We start from the raw sequence: 17394 nt of genomic DNA, 5'->3' as shown, positions 1-17394 counted from the left end.
TACTGCCGTCGCTGCCAGGGGCAACGGCCAGGGCACTCCGATTGCAAGTTACGCCAATTCTGCTACGGTCCTCTCTTGCTGTGCGCGGGCATGGCGAGTTGCAGAAGCCGCTCCGCGAGTGACGGCAGTAGCACCGACAGTGCGCACACTTTCAGAGGTAGTATAACTGTTGGTGTAATAGAGGACACTGCAATATTCCTTCTTGATATTATCCATTCGCTCCAGACCATATGCGATGCCCGACTGCTGGAATTACGAAAAAAAAATTGGCCGCGTATCTGCGTGCTTCGCTGCAAATGTCGTGTAAAGACGATAGAAGAGGCGCTGTGTGAGATATGGACGCCATCTGTCAATACGTCGGGAAACATGAGTGCTGTGTTGCGTGCTGGTAGTCCCGGCGCTGCAGCAGGCGAAGACCGGCGGTGACCAACGCGACCGGCGGGGACGCCAGCCAGCCCGAAAACGCGGTTTGGCGCGAAGCGCTGAAGCAGAGAAACGTCCGCACTCAACGAGTACTCTCCACACACTCTTTTATTTACACGTCGCCTGGGTAAAACAGGAACGCCAGAGCGGCGCCCACAACCGACAGCCTGAAGGCCGCCCACAGCGCTGCTTTTTCATTTTTAAATATTTTTTTCACCTTCTTGGCCTTCTCAAAACTAAAGTTTTTCAACACCAACCCATGGCATTCGTACAGTGCAACAGAACCGAAACCGAAACACAACAATGAGCTCGTGCGAAGGGCACGGAGGAAGGCAAATTTCAGCGCAGTCGCATTTTCAGCTTTGTTGAAACAGCGGTCACTAGACGAAGACGAAGTAAAAACCGAAACACAACCATAACACAACAATGAGCTCGCGCAGACACGGAGGAAGCCAAGTTTCGGCGCAGTCGCATTTTCAGCGCAGCTTAAGAAACTAGGGTCTCTAAAATTACGTAATTATGTATTTTCTATTAAAGGAACACACCACCTAATACTTACCTAGTGATGTTGCGCCTCAGATATGCGTAATGTTTGCTTTTTGATCAACCATGTACACAAGCATGAACCTAGTGAGCCGTTCACGATGGCTGGCCCTTGTGCAAGTGGTTCAACTTTGGCCGAGTGGCTGAATCGAGGGACGTGCCAACAAACAGAAAGACAGACAGAAAGACAGACCAAAATTTCTGCGTTTAAGTTCCCCAAGAAAGACTATCGTCTTTAAAAATCACACCATCTCCCGCTAAAGGGGACCTGAGGCGATGCGAAGCAGTTTCGGCAGTAGAGCCCGCGTTTCAGAGGGGGAGTGGAGAGAGGCAAAGGGGAGAGGGGAAGTGGAGGGGATAGAGGGAAAGGTGATAGGGAGAAAGTGGAAGCGAGATGGGAAGTGGAAGGTGAGGGGAAAGGGGAGGGGAAATGTGAAGTGGAAAGAGGGAGCGGAGAGGGCTTGCGCATGCGCAGTAAAGGTGGTCACGCCGCACGCCACCACCACCACCGGATTGAACTCCGCTATAAGATGCTTCACATCTAAAAAATTTCAGCACAGCCTACCTCTGCTAGCCCTTTCGGCCCTGGCGGTCTCAATTGACGCCATCACCTATCATTTCCCCTAGCACCTCAGAAATGAAGCCAAAACTGCCCATTCTTGGGAGAATACTTCTTCAATGATCTCCACTGAGATTGACGCCAAAATGGTGACATGCTTGCGGAGCTGGGAGCCACAACGAAGAAAAAACTTGACCGAAGTCATGGGTGACGCCGAGGCGGGTCAGCTGAGGCGGCTAAGCGCAATTTTCAAATCGACGTACCGAAGCCGTTTCAATGAGTATCACACTCAAAAATGAGACGTGGTTCACATTTTGTGTACTCTAGTGAATAGCAGGAAAAAATACGCCCTTTATCTCATTTCACAACCGCTAAGCCCTGATGACCTAATTTAATGTCATGCCTGTAAATCGATTAATACTTGCACCACTGGCTCAATTTTTCAATTGTGGTCTTCCGAGGTCATAACTATTCGGAAAACAAGCACAAAAAATGTCCCCGACCATAATAAAAAATCCAGGGCTTAAAGGGCTAGGGACTGCAGGATATAGCTCACAATACTACACGAATTGAACTGCTGCAAGTTGTATTTGTAAGTTCGTTCTCTTTCGTTTTTTTTTTAATTGAGTGATATGCTCGGTGCAACCCACTTCAGCTTAGGGTCTGAAATAATTTAGGAGTAACCAATAAGTATATTAAACGTGCAAGCTAAGGGGTGCATTTAATGCACGTCTGCGAATAGTGACAGTAGCTTCCTGTGTTGGTCAGCACGTATGGTAACCACGCATGTTAAGAGGTGTCCTTGACGGTAATTAACCCTGTGCGCACAGGAAGTAGCCTTTGTTTGAAAGGAAATATTAAAGTGAACCACTGTCCACCCGTCTAGACTTCATCACACGTGCGGTGCCAACTGATGTTCAAAGATCCTGAATCTAAACGCCCGTAGTCTAGTTAACTAACCAGATGTATTTGGAAAGTATTTTGCTCGAGCATCAGCCAAACGTCATTGTCATTACGGTAACGAGGCTTCGCAATGATATATATTTTACGTGGAAGTCACTCCACATGGTTGCATTCTTCTAAACACAGGCAGTAGGTGGCGTGGCATTATTAGTAAAAAAAAAAGTATTATATTCACAGCTCTTCGGGATTACAGTGGTATCGAAGCTTTATGGATAAAATTGAATGTTGAGAAGCGTTCCCTCTGTATTGGTTATATAGGCCTCCTAACTACTAACAACGTAATGTTAAACAGCTTATATGGAGGCAAATTTTTGCCACGAACATGATGTGTGTTTGATTGGCGGCTATAATTTATCTGGAATCAATTGGGAAATGGTTAATCCAGGCTAAGTTGAAACTCGATCCTTCCAAGAACTCCCTAGCATTTTCCTTAAGCTTGTCACAGATCATTTCAGGCCGCAATACGATTTGTGCGTTTACTTGTACAATGACATGGTATTTATTTCTGAACGATTACATCCTAATCTATCCAAATGCTTTGTTGAGGATGGAAAGCCCGATCATACCATGCGCTTCACGAATCTGAGACTCGCTGCAAAGGTAGTAGAAGACCATTTGTGTAAGGTCATTTCTGATTTTGCAGCTGCCAAAGATGTGTGCATAACACACCACCTTGCCTCTTCATTTGATGGCATTGTTGTAATCGACCGTTCTGATGAAAGCGTTCCAAATCTCTGGAATCACTTTTCCTAGGTAGTCCAGAGACCTAATTCATGCAAGTAGAAGGATGAAACAAAGTTGCAAAGCACTTGCACATATAGGTAACACACACAATACCCGTATTAAGAATCTGAGCCAAGAACTAAAGCAGCACATCAATTATTCGAAAAACCTTTCTATACTACCCCGACACCTTTCTTGAAACATTCTAGTAAATGATGAATAAAAATAGCGTGCAAAAACATGGGACAAGACGAATAAAGCTACAGGACCAACTCGGCCAAAAGTCTATTCTTCTAAGTTCTAGTATATTCTGGAGACGTGTGAATTCCTTGCCAAAAACAACCAATAAGGACAACAACACTGTGCACATGGAATGAGCTCAGTCTCCCAACACTTTTTCTACCGCTTATGCCAGAGATCACGGCTCTACACCAGATTATGATGTAGTTTCCAATATAACCCCCATGAATGACATTGAAACAGGGTGTATTAAACCTCTTAGAAAACATTGATTTGATTCCAAGAGGGTCCAGTACTCGATAACTTACCCAACGAGTTTTTGCATAGGTATGGAGAAAGGGCCGCTACGTATCTTGCAGTAATTTATCAGTCTTTCATTTATGCTAGTTACTTCACATCTGCTTCGAGATATACGAAAAATGCACCCATTCAGAAAAGTGGCAATAAATCCAATGTTCGCAATTGTAGACCTATTTCACTATTAGTACAAGTGTCAAATTACTTGAACACGTCGTCTCCAAACTGACCGATCGACCTTTGCGATTTCTACATTTCAAATCACTGTCGACATGGATTTTGTAATCAGTTCTCAATAATTCAGTCAAATGCAGTGCATTGGGTAAACTGGCAGATATCTGTTCAGCGCATGTGTTTGTGTTGGCAATGTAGACAAGTCGATGCTGTTACATGAAAATGGTTGTGCAATTTGACACACAGTATTGTGTGTTGTTTGTCCTATACCACTTGTGCTCCTTAATTTCTGTGAACACAAGAAATTGTGACACTTTTCTTGTGTTTTTCACTGCACTGATGTCACTCCTGTAATAACCCACTGTTGGGTTGGCAGTATCAGTAATAAAAAAAAATACAAAAATAACTGCGGAGGCTGTTATGAGAAACATGGAAGTAAATTTATTTTCGGCTAAAACGAACAGAGAACATGAACACAAAAGCCTGAAATATACTTCGACAACAGACTTTCCTTCTTGGGAAAGCCACTTTAAAGTGGTTCGCTAGATAAATCTTAAAAACTCAAACATTCTCTTTTAACTATAAACACCTTTCAACACAAGGAACACTGAAGTTTAAAATGTCTAAAATATAACCCAAATTTAAGGCTCGTCACTTAGTAAAGCTTTACAAAACATTTATGAACTCGCAGTACTTGTAACAGCAATAAACGGAACTATATTTAAATACAAACTATTAACAGTTATGCAGGTGTGAATACTTTCCACACATCGACTCGTTGGAACAGGTCTATAAATGTGAACAAGGTGTAGTCATAGCAGGCTTTGTACAAAAAAAAAAAGATGCACGTCTTCCTCGTGATAAAAAGAAAAAAAAAGGTAAGTATTGCACATGACGAAGTAATACACGCGCATGGCACTCAGTTCGAAGAGACCTAAATGTAACAGTAAAACAAAGAGAAAAAAAAAAAACAATGGGAGATGGCCATTACGATGAACTGCCAGCATACTATGCCTATTTCCCCAGCAGCTGCACGTGCAAGCGCGCAGAGTGTGGCAGTCCAAGTTTAGGTTGTTGCGTTTTGTAAACTTTGTTCTCTCAAAACGGAACTCTCCTTGAGCAAGAGAGGATCGTTTGCGAGGAATGTCGATGCACCGGCAAGGTGGCAGCACTAACAGCAGCTCGACCACCTAACGTGTGAGTACTTGCCAGGCTTGCAAGGCGTGGTGCGCGACGTGGCAAGACACTCGAGCCCGCGTGTGTTACGGGGGTTCGACAAATGTGTGACCAGGTTTAAGCCATCGCTGTCCTCAGACAGTACTTGTGGTGTCTTTCCTTTCGCAGGGACGGCCATGCCGAAACTTCGAAACTTAAATGCAGTGCTTAAATGCACAGGCAACGCAAAGAGCCGCATGGATGAGTTGTGAGAGCATCGTGCCACCATCCATGTGAACATTTTAGAGGCTCGCTGATGTAGCCAATGTAGTCTGCGGCGCTTTGTCTGACCTTCCTTTGAAATGTGCTCCTGGGACACTGTATTGCATGGAGAACTAACAAACACACATAAAAAAGCGAAGCCTTTCTAAAAATCACATAGCAACTTGTCACTGCTACTCTAGCAGCAACCATATACATCTCATGGTACAACGAGGAGCCGCTTGCCAATCGAATCCGTACCAGTCATGTTTTGTAAGGCTCCTGGGACACATTAACACATGAACTGGAACATACACACGCTAACAATAAAGAATGTTCTGTAAAGATCACATCACAGGTGCTTGTATCTAAAAATTCTCGCAGCAACTATGCACACTTTGCAGAACGTCAATGAGGGAGACAGAAACGAAGAAGTCTTTCGAGTCGCGAGAATTACGTCGGCGGTGGCCGGTCACCCCGTCGCAGCATCACGAGGTTCGGTCCCCAGAGGCACAGGTCGTGCCACAGCTCCATTATGTTGGCAACGTCGTTTCTGGCGGCGGAACTTGGCGCTACACCCGGCAGGAGCACAACCAGGGCAGTCACCAGGGCCGCAGTGACCAAGAAACCGCTGAGGAAGTAGCGGGCAGTCGTGAAGCGCTGGACGGTCACTGGTGCCAGCCGCTTGCGTCCAGCCAGCACCTGCCGACTTCTGTTCAACCTGCATGAAATGTACGCAAGTAGCGTTGAAAAAGTTGGGCAGGTTATTAATTATTATTTATAAACACTGCAGCCCAGTTGGGCTATCGCAGGGATGTGTTATACATAGCATATACATCAAATCATTTTTCAAAACAAATCCATTACAACATTGTAGGAACATGAATGTTACATAATTAAAGAAACAACTGGTATTATTAGACACAATGTGAATTAGGTTAACTTATATACAAAACTTCCTTTAATGGTAATGACCTAATATCAACTGGTATGAAATTCTATTTTTAAATTGTATTATGAATGAAGCTGTACTTAAGTTAGTATGGGGATGAAATGGTGTTAGTGGAAGATCTTCTAACAAACTGCACAGCAGGAGCAGACGTCTGTCAGTCTCTCATTTTTTTTTATGCCCTGTCCCGCTGCGTAGTTTGTTAGACAACGAACCTGCATGAAGTTGAAAACAAGGGTTCAGGCAGAAACTGTTTACTGGGAAGTCATAAGATAATGTGTACTTTTGGAAGCTGCTTCTTGGGCTTATACTAGCAGAAGAACGTGTTGCTAGGTGCTTTGGCTAACAGACATCCTGTAGCATTGAAGCACAATTGCAAAAAGAAGAAAGAATGCCCGTCCTGTCGTCTTGTGTTTCTTCTTTTTGCGATCGTGCTTCAGTGCTACAATGTGTCCATTAGTGGGCTTATACTAATTCAGTTAGAACCAACCAGATTGTTTCTTAAAATGCCACATAGAAGAAAATGTGGCACCACTACCTACGCGGGTTTTCTAACGCAACCTGTGCTTTAATGAGAACGACTGTATTTGTGTCTGTGAAGGCTGTGTTAGCTAGCGATAAGCCAGGCTTGGTTGAAAATGGATCTCCAGGATCAACCCACTGCTGTGACTACAGATATGGTCACACATCACCTGGCAGAAAGGTATACCACCAGAGCTCTCATTCCATCTACTAGTCAAACAATTTCACCAGCAATGTGTGGACCTCATGCAGAAGCCACACAACCTTCGAGTGTCTCGTGCTAGGATTCCATGCGATGCTTCACGCCACACTTATTCCTACTAATTTCAGCCGCAATTCACTTTTACGATGAACCTGTGTATGGCTTGGTGAAACCAAAATTTAGGTGAAACCAAAATTTGTCCGTCTTATATGCGCACAGAAACTCCCAGTGTGTATGTGCCACGGGAATTGGGCGAGTCCCACTACTCACCACTGGTCCACTAAAAATGATGTCATCTGCGGGAGAAAACGTATGCACCCCAGAAATTCCGCAAATCCGACCATTCACCGAAAGACCACTAAAAATGAAGGGACATAGAGGTGAAAAACACCAATTAAGGATTCTGGACAGATTTAATAATTGGAACGTCAATGAACCGTCAGGATTAACCCAGTGATAAACACTGGGGCTGCATATCTCAGCTTCGCTGGTTAATCATCTGTACAGAGTGTTTGGATGGCAATTTTTTTGCAGATAAAATAGCAACCAAACTTAACGACTATCTATAATTTCCAAGTTTTCCTGTCATGTTGGCCGATGCTTGCTCACGTACTACTCCTTTGCAATGTGCCTAGCTACAGATGGAGTGACGAAGTTGCACTGAAGCTGTGCACCACTTACTAATGCTGAAGCACAGCGCATTTCGTGTGAGCTTGACAGTTGTATTTATGGGGTTTTATGCGCCAAAACCACAATATCACTATATTATCATAGGTCTGCAAAAAATGAGTGAGTCTGAGTGAGCTCCACAAGAAATATATTTTGTGCTTAGGGCTCACTCGGACTCAGACTCGCCAAAATTTTCCTGAACCGGACTCACTCGGACTCAAACACCTCCAAAATATTACTCACCCGGACTTGCATTCATTTCTCGATTTGAGTCTGAGTGAGTCGACTCATGAGTGAATTTGCCGACCTACGATAAGTAGTGGGGGAGCCGGCCTGCATTAGTATTGACCGCATGAGTACTTTAATGCACCTAAATATAGCTCTCTCGTCTCACTCCTATCGATATGTGGCCCTCGTGGCCCGATATGAAACCCGCGGAACCTAAAAAAAAACGTCAATAACAAAGCGAAGCCAGACTGTGCAACTTCAGCCAAATTTTTAACCACCTGGTGCTAACAAGTCCCAATTTAAATGCAAGAGTACGTTTGCAATTCATGGCGACAGGAATAGGGCTGGCACAGCTTGGTATTGATCGTGTGACCTCATCTTTGGCAGCTCAGCCCACCCCAGCATGGCAGCACTCACCAGTACTTCACCCTGACTACTACGTTGGCTGCCCAGTGCAGCAGGTCGATGTTGGCACCGTCTGCCCTGGCATTACCACCTTCCCTTTCCTCTCCATCGCCCTCTCGGTCTCCTTCCTCATCTTCTTCGACGCGAGCCCGGAGCTCATCCACATCCATCTCCTCCATGCCGTTCAGCCGCTCCGACAGCTCCAGGGTGTCCTGGACGCTGGCGGCCACCAACTCCTCGAGCACACCATTTTGGAGAGTTGAACTGAGGAACAGAGAGGGTGCCAACAGTTCACGAAATGCAAACAACCTACAAAAGATTTTATTGAGCATTGCGCTGTGCTCTGGTGATATCAGTTCTGACACTAGTTTTCTTTGTCGGTTTTCTGATGGTAACCCGTATCTGTCACCATTTTACGTATCTCCACTTGTTTCCTGTGTGCCTCTGATTTTTTCATTATTTGTGGTGCCATTTCATAATTATGCTACCATCACTTAACATTTCTACCATGGCACATACCTTTAGGGCTACCTTTAGGCAAATTCTAGTTTGAATGACAAAGAGGCAAAACTTTGTAAGGTTTTCCACTTACTTTCCTGCCTTTGTGCTCCCAAAGTAAGCAAAAGGCACTGACTATTATTCTCAGCGACACTGCACTGGGAAACAGTTATGCCTTACAGATAAACGTAGTTGATACTGGAGTTAATTGCATGACCAATAGGAACTTCTTGATTATCTACCTTCTGCAGTGCCATACATTATTTGTTGTCTATTTTGGGAAAAAATTGTCACATTCAGTAAGCACTCCATTAACATGCAACACGTTGGTGAAGTATCAGTTCTGAACATTGAATGTGAGTGCTCCTCTGAACACATCTGAATGCTGGCTCATTGCTCCTCAGACAATCTGCCTGGATGATGAAAACCATATACGGGAGCAAACTGCATTTCTCTTGTTATCAGTAGCAGTGTGTGCCTGCTCTGAATTACCACTCCACCTGGCTGAGGGTGTAGAATACTTCATATGTTTCTAAAATAAAACTAGACATTGTGCATGTCATGCCTTCCTGTGAACACCGTTACCATCTAATAGAGTGATTAAAAGCACATTAGAACAACTGCACAAAATAAAGCAACACAGTGCAGCATGTACTCTGTTTGATCCGTGTGCAGAAATACAGTAACCACAATGTTGGAGGTGATACGTATTTTTTTTATTCCCCAATAAGAGAACATGGGTTGCTTTCAGGAGCTCTGAGCTGCAAAATTATTATTATCATTATTATTACTATTATTATCATTTGATATGCATACACGACAGTCGAGATCCAGAAACTTTTTCGGGAGGGGGTATTCACCCCTCGTAGAAAAGGTCCATGCGTGTTTTCGTATATGCGTGTATCTATACACCTACTATAGTGTCTGTTTTAGACTGCAGTATAAATAAATAAATAAATAAATAAATAAAACTTGAAAAATTTGGGGTGGTGTTGGACCCCGGTGTTTGTACGCCCCCAACCCCCCCCTGGCTATGCCCATGATATGGAACTAAACAAGGACACTGAGGAAATAGGGAGACAGCAGGCCAACAACTGCCACCTAGAGGGTCACAACACCTGCATACTCTTTCGGGGGAAGGAAAGAGTTATAGGCAAGGAAGACAGGAGGAGAGAAAGAGGAAAGAAGGTAGGAAGGTACAGAAGAAATGAAGAAGACTTGGATAAAAATAAGTGCCTGTAAGAGTGAATTGGGAAGGCACTGACACACCAGCTGATCTCTTTTTTGCTACCTTGTGTACAACGTGCGAAGCTCCCGGAAACAGTAAACGAATTGCCTCACCTTTCTTCGGCAACATGGCCAATGATGTCGTGGGCAGACAGGCTGGAGACGCCAACGTCTCCGTTGGTTGCACCATGGTGGTGCGAGCCATCGGCTTTAGCTGCAGGTCCCACCGTGTCCTCTTCCACATGACACTCCCTGCCGAAAAGCGTGGACATTTACGGACAATGTTTGACATGGCTTGGCACAGTGCACAAAATGGATGATGGGCTAGTTGTTGCAAGTTCATCTTGAAAAGACAAAGCACTTACTCGCAACTGAAAATTTTATTGCATAGGCTGCCTACACAAGACCACCCATGTGAATTTGAGGAGGCATAACCAAAAATGATAATCGTGAAATCTTTGGAAACGGCAAAGAAGCCACTAAATTAGGCGAAAAACAATGCGACAAGTTAACAGCCACGTGTCATGGCTGCTCTAAGTCCCCCTATCCTCAATCCGAAGCTTGCCCAAATCTTGTTATTACAAGTAATAACGATTACTGGGATTTTATTTGTCTAAACCACAGAATGATTATGTGGTACGCTATAGTGGGGGACTCCGGATGAAATTTCGACCACCCGGGATTCTTCAATGTGATCCTAAATCTAAGCAAACAGATGTTCTTTGCATTTGTCCATCCCAGTAATGCAGCCACCGTGGCTGGGAATCGAAACCGCGCCTTCAGCTTCTTAGCAACACAACACCATACATGCTCAGCTGCAACGATGTGCCTCGTTAATACGAGGTCATGCATGTGGCATCGAGTACGCGTGTGTAAATCATGGTTGGGTCAGCAGTGTCCCGACTCCCACTGTGTTCAGGGTGAGAGGGACACCCCTTGCATGTGTCCCCCTGTGAGATTTATCTTTTAAACACCATATATGAATTGCATGACAGTTAAGTCTAGCGCACTCTTCATGAAACCAAGTCTGAAGTCTGAAGCCGTTCGAAAGAGCAGAAACGATGTACAAACCTAAAAATGCTTTTCGTTTGAAACCGCACTAGACAGCCTGACTGCTCTGAAATGCTACGGGTCACTTCTGGTGTGCTGGAAATGTTTAATATGCTGGGCTTTAATATACAATGTTAATACAGAATATCCGATCATTTACTATTAATTATTTATGTCGACAATTTGGTGGAAGCCACTGACAGTGAAGTGTTAACCCGATCTCTCAACTATGATTTTGCTGCTTAGTGCCCCGAGAACACTGAGGACAAAACGCAGGTAAGGCTATTTACAGTGATGCTACCGAGGACTTCTGATTTGGAGCAATTTTTGGAGCAGCAAGATTTCCGTTTTGGAGCACTTTGGAGCAGCAATATTTTCATCTTGGAGCACTTTGGAGCAGATAATTTTGCATCTGGGAGCACTTTGGAGCAGATAATTTTACATCCTGGAGTGCAACACAGAAGCATATTGCATTAACATTCAAGCACCTGAGTATTATTATGTGGCTCTTATGAAGGCTAGAAATATTTCGATTCATTGCAAATCTCATGGAAAAAATCATCTCAGGAGCATAGGCGTGCGCACAGGGGGGACTGGGGAGGCGCCCCCCCCCCCTATCAGCTAGGGGGGGGGGGCGCAAAATCTGCCCCGTACATTGACCCTCGCGATAGCAATTATATGGTCTCTCTCGGCGGATTTTTGCCGTCGCCGTTGCCGTGATTTTCCGTATAAAGTCCAAATTAATAACATCACGCGCATTCTAGCCGCGGGTAAAAGCTCGCGAGCGCTGGCGACGAACGCGGCTGAAGCGGAGATTAAACTAGCCGGCCGTCTGTCTCCGCCGCACGGACAGCGCATGAGATAATATCTTCCCGCGTGCGGGCCTGCCGTCGATTGCTCATCAAACAGAGAGGAAACGCCCCGCCCGTCTTTCGTAAGGAGCATGAAGGGACGCCAGGGGAGAGGAAGGGGACCGCATCGTTCGAAGGGCGCAGTCGCTTGCGCGCGCGCTATCTCGAGGCATCAGGAGACGGCTCGTAAACTTGCTGTGCTCGCAACGCCTACTTCGCGTTTAGAGAACTCAGAGCAAGAAAACGCTTCGGTTCCTGGAGGGGCCATATTCCCTTAAACCAGCGTTTCGTTGAGTTACGCGAGATCGAATCCAAAAGAGTTAGCTGCTATAGTCTTACTTCGTTTCACAATACATTTTTCTGGTATCGCATTCATTGCTTCGCTCTTAAGCGAAACAGTTTTTTTAACCGTTAGCTATTGACCCCCGAAAGCGAGGGGCGGACGTGTAACATGGCGTAGCCGCTCCACTGTGGGCCGTCAGCGACGGGCCCGCTACTGACAGCTGCGCATTTGCGGCTGCTCCGACCAGGATAAATGCTTTTATTAATGAGATGACATTTTTAAAAAGCAAGCAAAAAATTTGAATTGGAACCCTAGCACGTGAGCTCGAGAGGCCAGGGCCTTTTAGGGGGTATTTACCGCAGAGTGATTACAAACTCGGACGCGCTGGCGGAAGGAATTACGAAAAAGCTGTTCTGGATGAAGATCCGTGGATAAAGTACATCTGAGGAAAAGCGTCAACGCGTTTCCACCGTTCGCGTGCTCTTCCATAAACGCGAAGCAAGGAAAATTCGATATTGTCCCATATATCTACTGCGAGCGATTCCAGATTTCATTCCGCGATGTCCGGAAACAGAAGTGACAGACATTTTAGCGGCACTCATGTAGTTATTACTGAACATTGCTTTCCTTACGTGCCGTGCGACGCTTGAAACGAGCTATCAGCAGCGTTTCTGGAACAGACGACGTCCGCCGATGAATCACCGTCGCACTTTCTCGCTACCGAGAGGCCTAGACGTCACGAGCCTCTGCGGAGAGCGCGTTTTGCTGTCGAGCCGACTTGCAGAACAGAAGCTGCGTCGGCACCGTGCATGGCATCGTGGCTTACTCGGAACGCACGCGCGAGCGCTATTTATTCATCGGAATAATTCTTGGTCCATGATTGCGACTTTATTGGCAGCCCCAAGATCGAGCTGCACATGTTCTGACGCGCCGGCGGTGCGATTGCCGGTGATAGACGCCCCGAAACCCGAGACTTTGGCGCAGTTTGGCGCAAATTTCGTCGATATTATCAGGATGGCGCAGTAAATACAATTTGGCGCACTTTGGCGCAGTTGGCGCAGGAGTGGAATCACTGTATTTACATTATTGTAATGGGGTAAAAACGATGCTAAGAGGATGACGACCAAATAAGAAAAGATAATCGAATCGCAAACCATGAGATGCTATTTTGTTATTTTCTCATCATCCTATGCTCTGTTTTAGCAATGGCTCCATACAATATTACTAGGCCAGCGATCCGGTATTCTTCTGTGAGCAGGACACAAGAAAAAAACTCTTGGATAGAATCCACTTCTTCAAGTCCAGCAATGCTACGTCAATGCACTCGAGTTCAATTTTTTTTTTTCACTGCGAAGAATCGTACAACCAGAATAAGCGGTCGCACTTCTAGTTAGGGCACAACTGGGGTCACTTGCTCCCAATTTAACTGGCTATGGTTTTAAACTGGGACCAGCACCTTCCAGTTTAAATGGTCATGGTTTCAACCTCCCACTGGTAGCCAGCAGGCCCGTAGCCAGGAATTTTTTTCGGAGGGGGGGGGGGGGGGGGGGGCACTTGTTGAAAACCTTGACGATTTGAGAAGAACACTTATTTTCATTATTTATTTTTCGTAAAAACACGTACTTCACCAAAATTTCGGGGGGGAGGGCCCGGGCCCCTAGCCCTCCACCGCCCTGGCTACGGGCCTGGTGGCCAGCTGAGTTCTAACTGGAAACAGCTGCTCAATGGGACCAGTTGTAACTGGAACAAACTGGTCCCAGTTAGTTCCCGGCTGGGACCAGTTGATCCCTTAAAGGGGTACTGACACAAAATTTCGCGGCCGAGATAGCCTGCTGGATCGATTTCCGTGTACGTGCGTGTACCATCTGCGAAATATCGACAGCGAATAAAGCTTGGAAGGTATTTTATATGAATATTGAAGTTCGCGTGCGCGATCCGGCATTATAGGGCGCACCTATTGCATTGACACCCTCGGAGGTGACCCGAGGTGACCCCCCTACTTCCCCTACGTAACCGTTGTAGCCGGTGCAACAAGTTGTGATGACGTCGTAGCCGCCATTTTTGTTTTGACGCGCTCGCCGCTGCGCTGTTGGTGTCTCAAGGAAATCGTCGCCAACAGACGACGATGAGGAGGACGACGACAACGAGGACGATGATGGCGACGTCATCGCGCAGCACGTGCGAATGCGAGGAGACGACGCGAACAGCGCGGAAGTGCGTCACACTTCTGTGTGCTGACGTGATCGAGCGCTGCAGCCGCTAGGTGGTGATAGTTGCACCCGGGTGCTTGTCGTTTTTGAAACCGAAACTCACACTGGTCGGTAATGAGGAGCCTGTAATTAATTATCTGTCGCGCACTGCAGCAAACGATGTGCCGTGTTATGACTAACAGGCCCCCAGCAACACATTGCAGCAAAAAAACGCGAGGCCAAAATTTTTGTGTCAGTACCCCTTTAATGCCAGCTGAAACCAGCTGGATTCCCAGTTACACATTTTCAACTGGGACTTCTACTTCTAAAAATCGAATGGCCACCATGGCAAGATGTGTATTCCCGCCTTGTGATTCCTCTGAATTTACGACACTAATTGAGTATACGTACGACTTGCAGCAGGCCGCGGCGTCTACGGCTGCTCGCGCTGCGTCGGCCTCGTGCGCCGTGGGCAGGAGCACGGCGTGGGGCACCGGAAGCGAGCAGCGCCGGGGGCCCAGGTTCAGGGCGCGCAGGGCGCGCATGGGACCCGGCGCCGACGAATTGCCGGCCGAGCCGCCCGGGATGCTGAACAGCCGGCCCCGGGAATCCTGCGGGGTAAGGGGGCGCGCGGAGCGGCCGCGACGGATATGCTAGTTACATGGGGACACCTAAGCCTAACCAAAATCCCCAGAAACAATTTTCAAGCGTAAGCATCGCCTACAGAGTAACGGAAAGAAAATAAAACGCGTTTTACACTCACAAGGGCACTTTATATATTCGAAGGCATCGTTGGCACGAAGCTATGCAGCGCTATTATTGTCATCGTAAGCGCAACGAAACAGCACAACGGAAAGGAACACACGAACACAGGCGCCTGTGTATTCGTATTTTCCTTTCTGCTGTGCTGTTTCATCGAGCTATTTACGATGATATTGATGTCGAAACACCAACTCACCCGACATTCAACTCTGAAACTATGTAGCACTACATGCTTGCGTAACAGCATGGCGACTGATTAAGTAAAGGCGCACAGCTCCTCAGGCACACGAAACCTCACAGGGCACGTAGATTATTTTGGCATATTGCTACCATATCTGTAGAAGAAACTAGTGCTTATGCAAAGTGCATGCGTTGTCGGTGGTAGGCGGTGTCTAAAAAAGTAACGCATTGCTAAACTGCGCTATCGAGATGTAAACGCGATCGATCGTTCAATCGACAAAAAAAAAAAAGAAAACAACTTTCAAAGTAACAGCAGTTACCAGAGATGGCGCGCTCACAATAACGGCGATGTCTTTTTCGACCTTGCTGCTGTACAATTAACGACTAGCTACTTATAAACCCCGACTCCAACTAACATTCCCGATGGCTTACGGGCACTCGTTTACTCTGCTACAGCGCTGAAGCACAGCGTCACAATGCCGCACTGCACGCTAAGTTCGCACCGTGGCCTCCACGATTAGCCCCGGCAGTGCGCAGTTGCTCCGCCGGAACTAATCGCGGAGGCAACGTTCGCACGCGCAAGATGCGCCGACCTTACCCAGGTGGCGCCACTTACCGTTTCATTTCCTAGGCATCCGAAGGATGCCCTTCGGCATCTGGGGCAGCATGTGCATAATTGAAGGAAAGAAACCTCCATAAATCCACAAAAGCATCAACACTCCAATCGAAGGGAGGGCACAAGCTTTTCGTTTAGGGGTAAGTGGGGTGGGGTCACACAAAGAATGGTGTGAGGACGAAAACATGACAGAAAGGGACCATAACGAAGCACACACTGAAGCCGAGTTCATCGAACAGTTGTTTTTGCGCTGCGTAAAGCGTAGACGCCTGCGATAACTCGTGTAAAAGGCGTCTTTTAGCTTTTCTTTTTCCTTTCGTCTTAATCGAAAGAATCAATAAGCGCCGAGCTCCGGCGACTTCAGCGCGGCCAATTTCGATGAGGGGCAATTAAGCCTACCAGTGGTAGCAGCTCAAAGGTCATGTAGGCTTAATTACAGCGGTAGGAAATTTTTTTTCTCTGCGAACCGCCAACTAAAGAGCAGCGATAGGTGCGGTACACTTCATTAGAGTGTGGTTCAACTTGCACGCAACAAGTAGGCAATCATAGTACACCGGATGTGACGTCATCGATGATTAGGCGTTCCTTATTGCGCCTTGATGAAGGTAGAAGTGAAACGTGAAAGGAAAGGCGCTCAAAGGCTTTTCTAAAGATATCAAGGACAGAAAGGCACAATGAGGTGCTGGAGTGACAAGCTTACATCCCAAACGAAGATTCAGACAACCATTTCTACGTAGACAGAAAGGGTAGAGGAACTAACAAACACGCACGAAAAGCAAAGGTGAGAGGCGAACACAAAGGACCACACTAAAGGTTTCGCATCTGGTCACACGCCACACAAAGAAATCACATAGCACGCAGTTTACATGGTCGCCGTGGCGACAGCTTTAGGAGCAGGACCGGAAGACACTGCAGGCTCGGAAAGTACATGACAAGGACAAGCACGAACAGACATGGAAAACGGCAAGTCCGAGCGTGAAAATGCCATGAATGACAGAGAACAAGAGAAAGAAGTTTACAGGATGTTACGTATGATAGTGTACTGAGAATTTTGGACTAAACGTGCGGTATTAACGCAACCCTACGTGTGCCGGAGTACCGGCAGATGACCAGAAGCAGTGGTGTTGGCGGCATCTTAGTTACAGGGCAGTCAGCCACAGTCAATGCGCGGCGACCGATACTGCCTCACATAGCTTCGCACTTGCGCCGACTAAGGGAAAGAGTCGCATATGCTATGGAGACTGTACAGCACCCTTCCGCCCATTGTTCCCATTTGGCTTGTTGAAGGAGCTTACTAAGTAGACAAGGTTCCCACGGGTATCCTCTCCCGATGGTCTGCGGACACAGGCAACGCTGGCCCTGCGACGAGCATCCTGGAGGGCAGAAAGAAACGACCAAGGGCCAAGTTCGATGGTCACGTTTGTA

At 46.5% G+C, this 17394-nt stretch overlaps 1 protein-coding gene across 3 annotated transcripts in view; it reads right to left on the bottom strand.

The window, feature by feature from the left end:
• Nucleotides 1–4518: 4518 nt before the first annotated feature.
• The window catches only part of LOC119401819 (uncharacterized), a 215171-nt gene continuing 202295 nt past the window's right edge, over nt 4519–17394 (bottom strand). For 2 of the 3 annotated variants that reach the window (XM_049418149.1, XM_049418150.1), the window contains 4 exons: nt 14823–15022; nt 10153–10290; nt 8326–8577; nt 4519–6059 (listed from right to left, as the gene is read on the bottom strand). In XM_049418149.1, coding sequence (XP_049274106.1) covers nt 5792–6059; nt 8326–8577; nt 10153–10290; nt 14823–15022 — 858 coding nt within the window. In that variant the 3' untranslated portion in view covers nt 4519–5791. Of the gene's footprint in view, nt 6060–8325; nt 8578–10152; nt 10291–14822; nt 15023–17264; nt 17343–17394 lie in introns of all 3 variants that reach the window. The other variant, XM_037668810.2, reaches the window with a different exon arrangement.

This window comes from Rhipicephalus sanguineus, chromosome 8, assembly GCF_013339695.2.
Source record: "Rhipicephalus sanguineus isolate Rsan-2018 chromosome 8, BIME_Rsan_1.4, whole genome shotgun sequence".
NCBI lineage: Eukaryota > Metazoa > Arthropoda > Arachnida > Ixodida > Ixodidae > Rhipicephalus > Rhipicephalus sanguineus.
The sequence above is the reverse complement of the archived record's forward strand: the minus strand, read 5'-3'. Positions and strand labels throughout refer to the sequence as shown.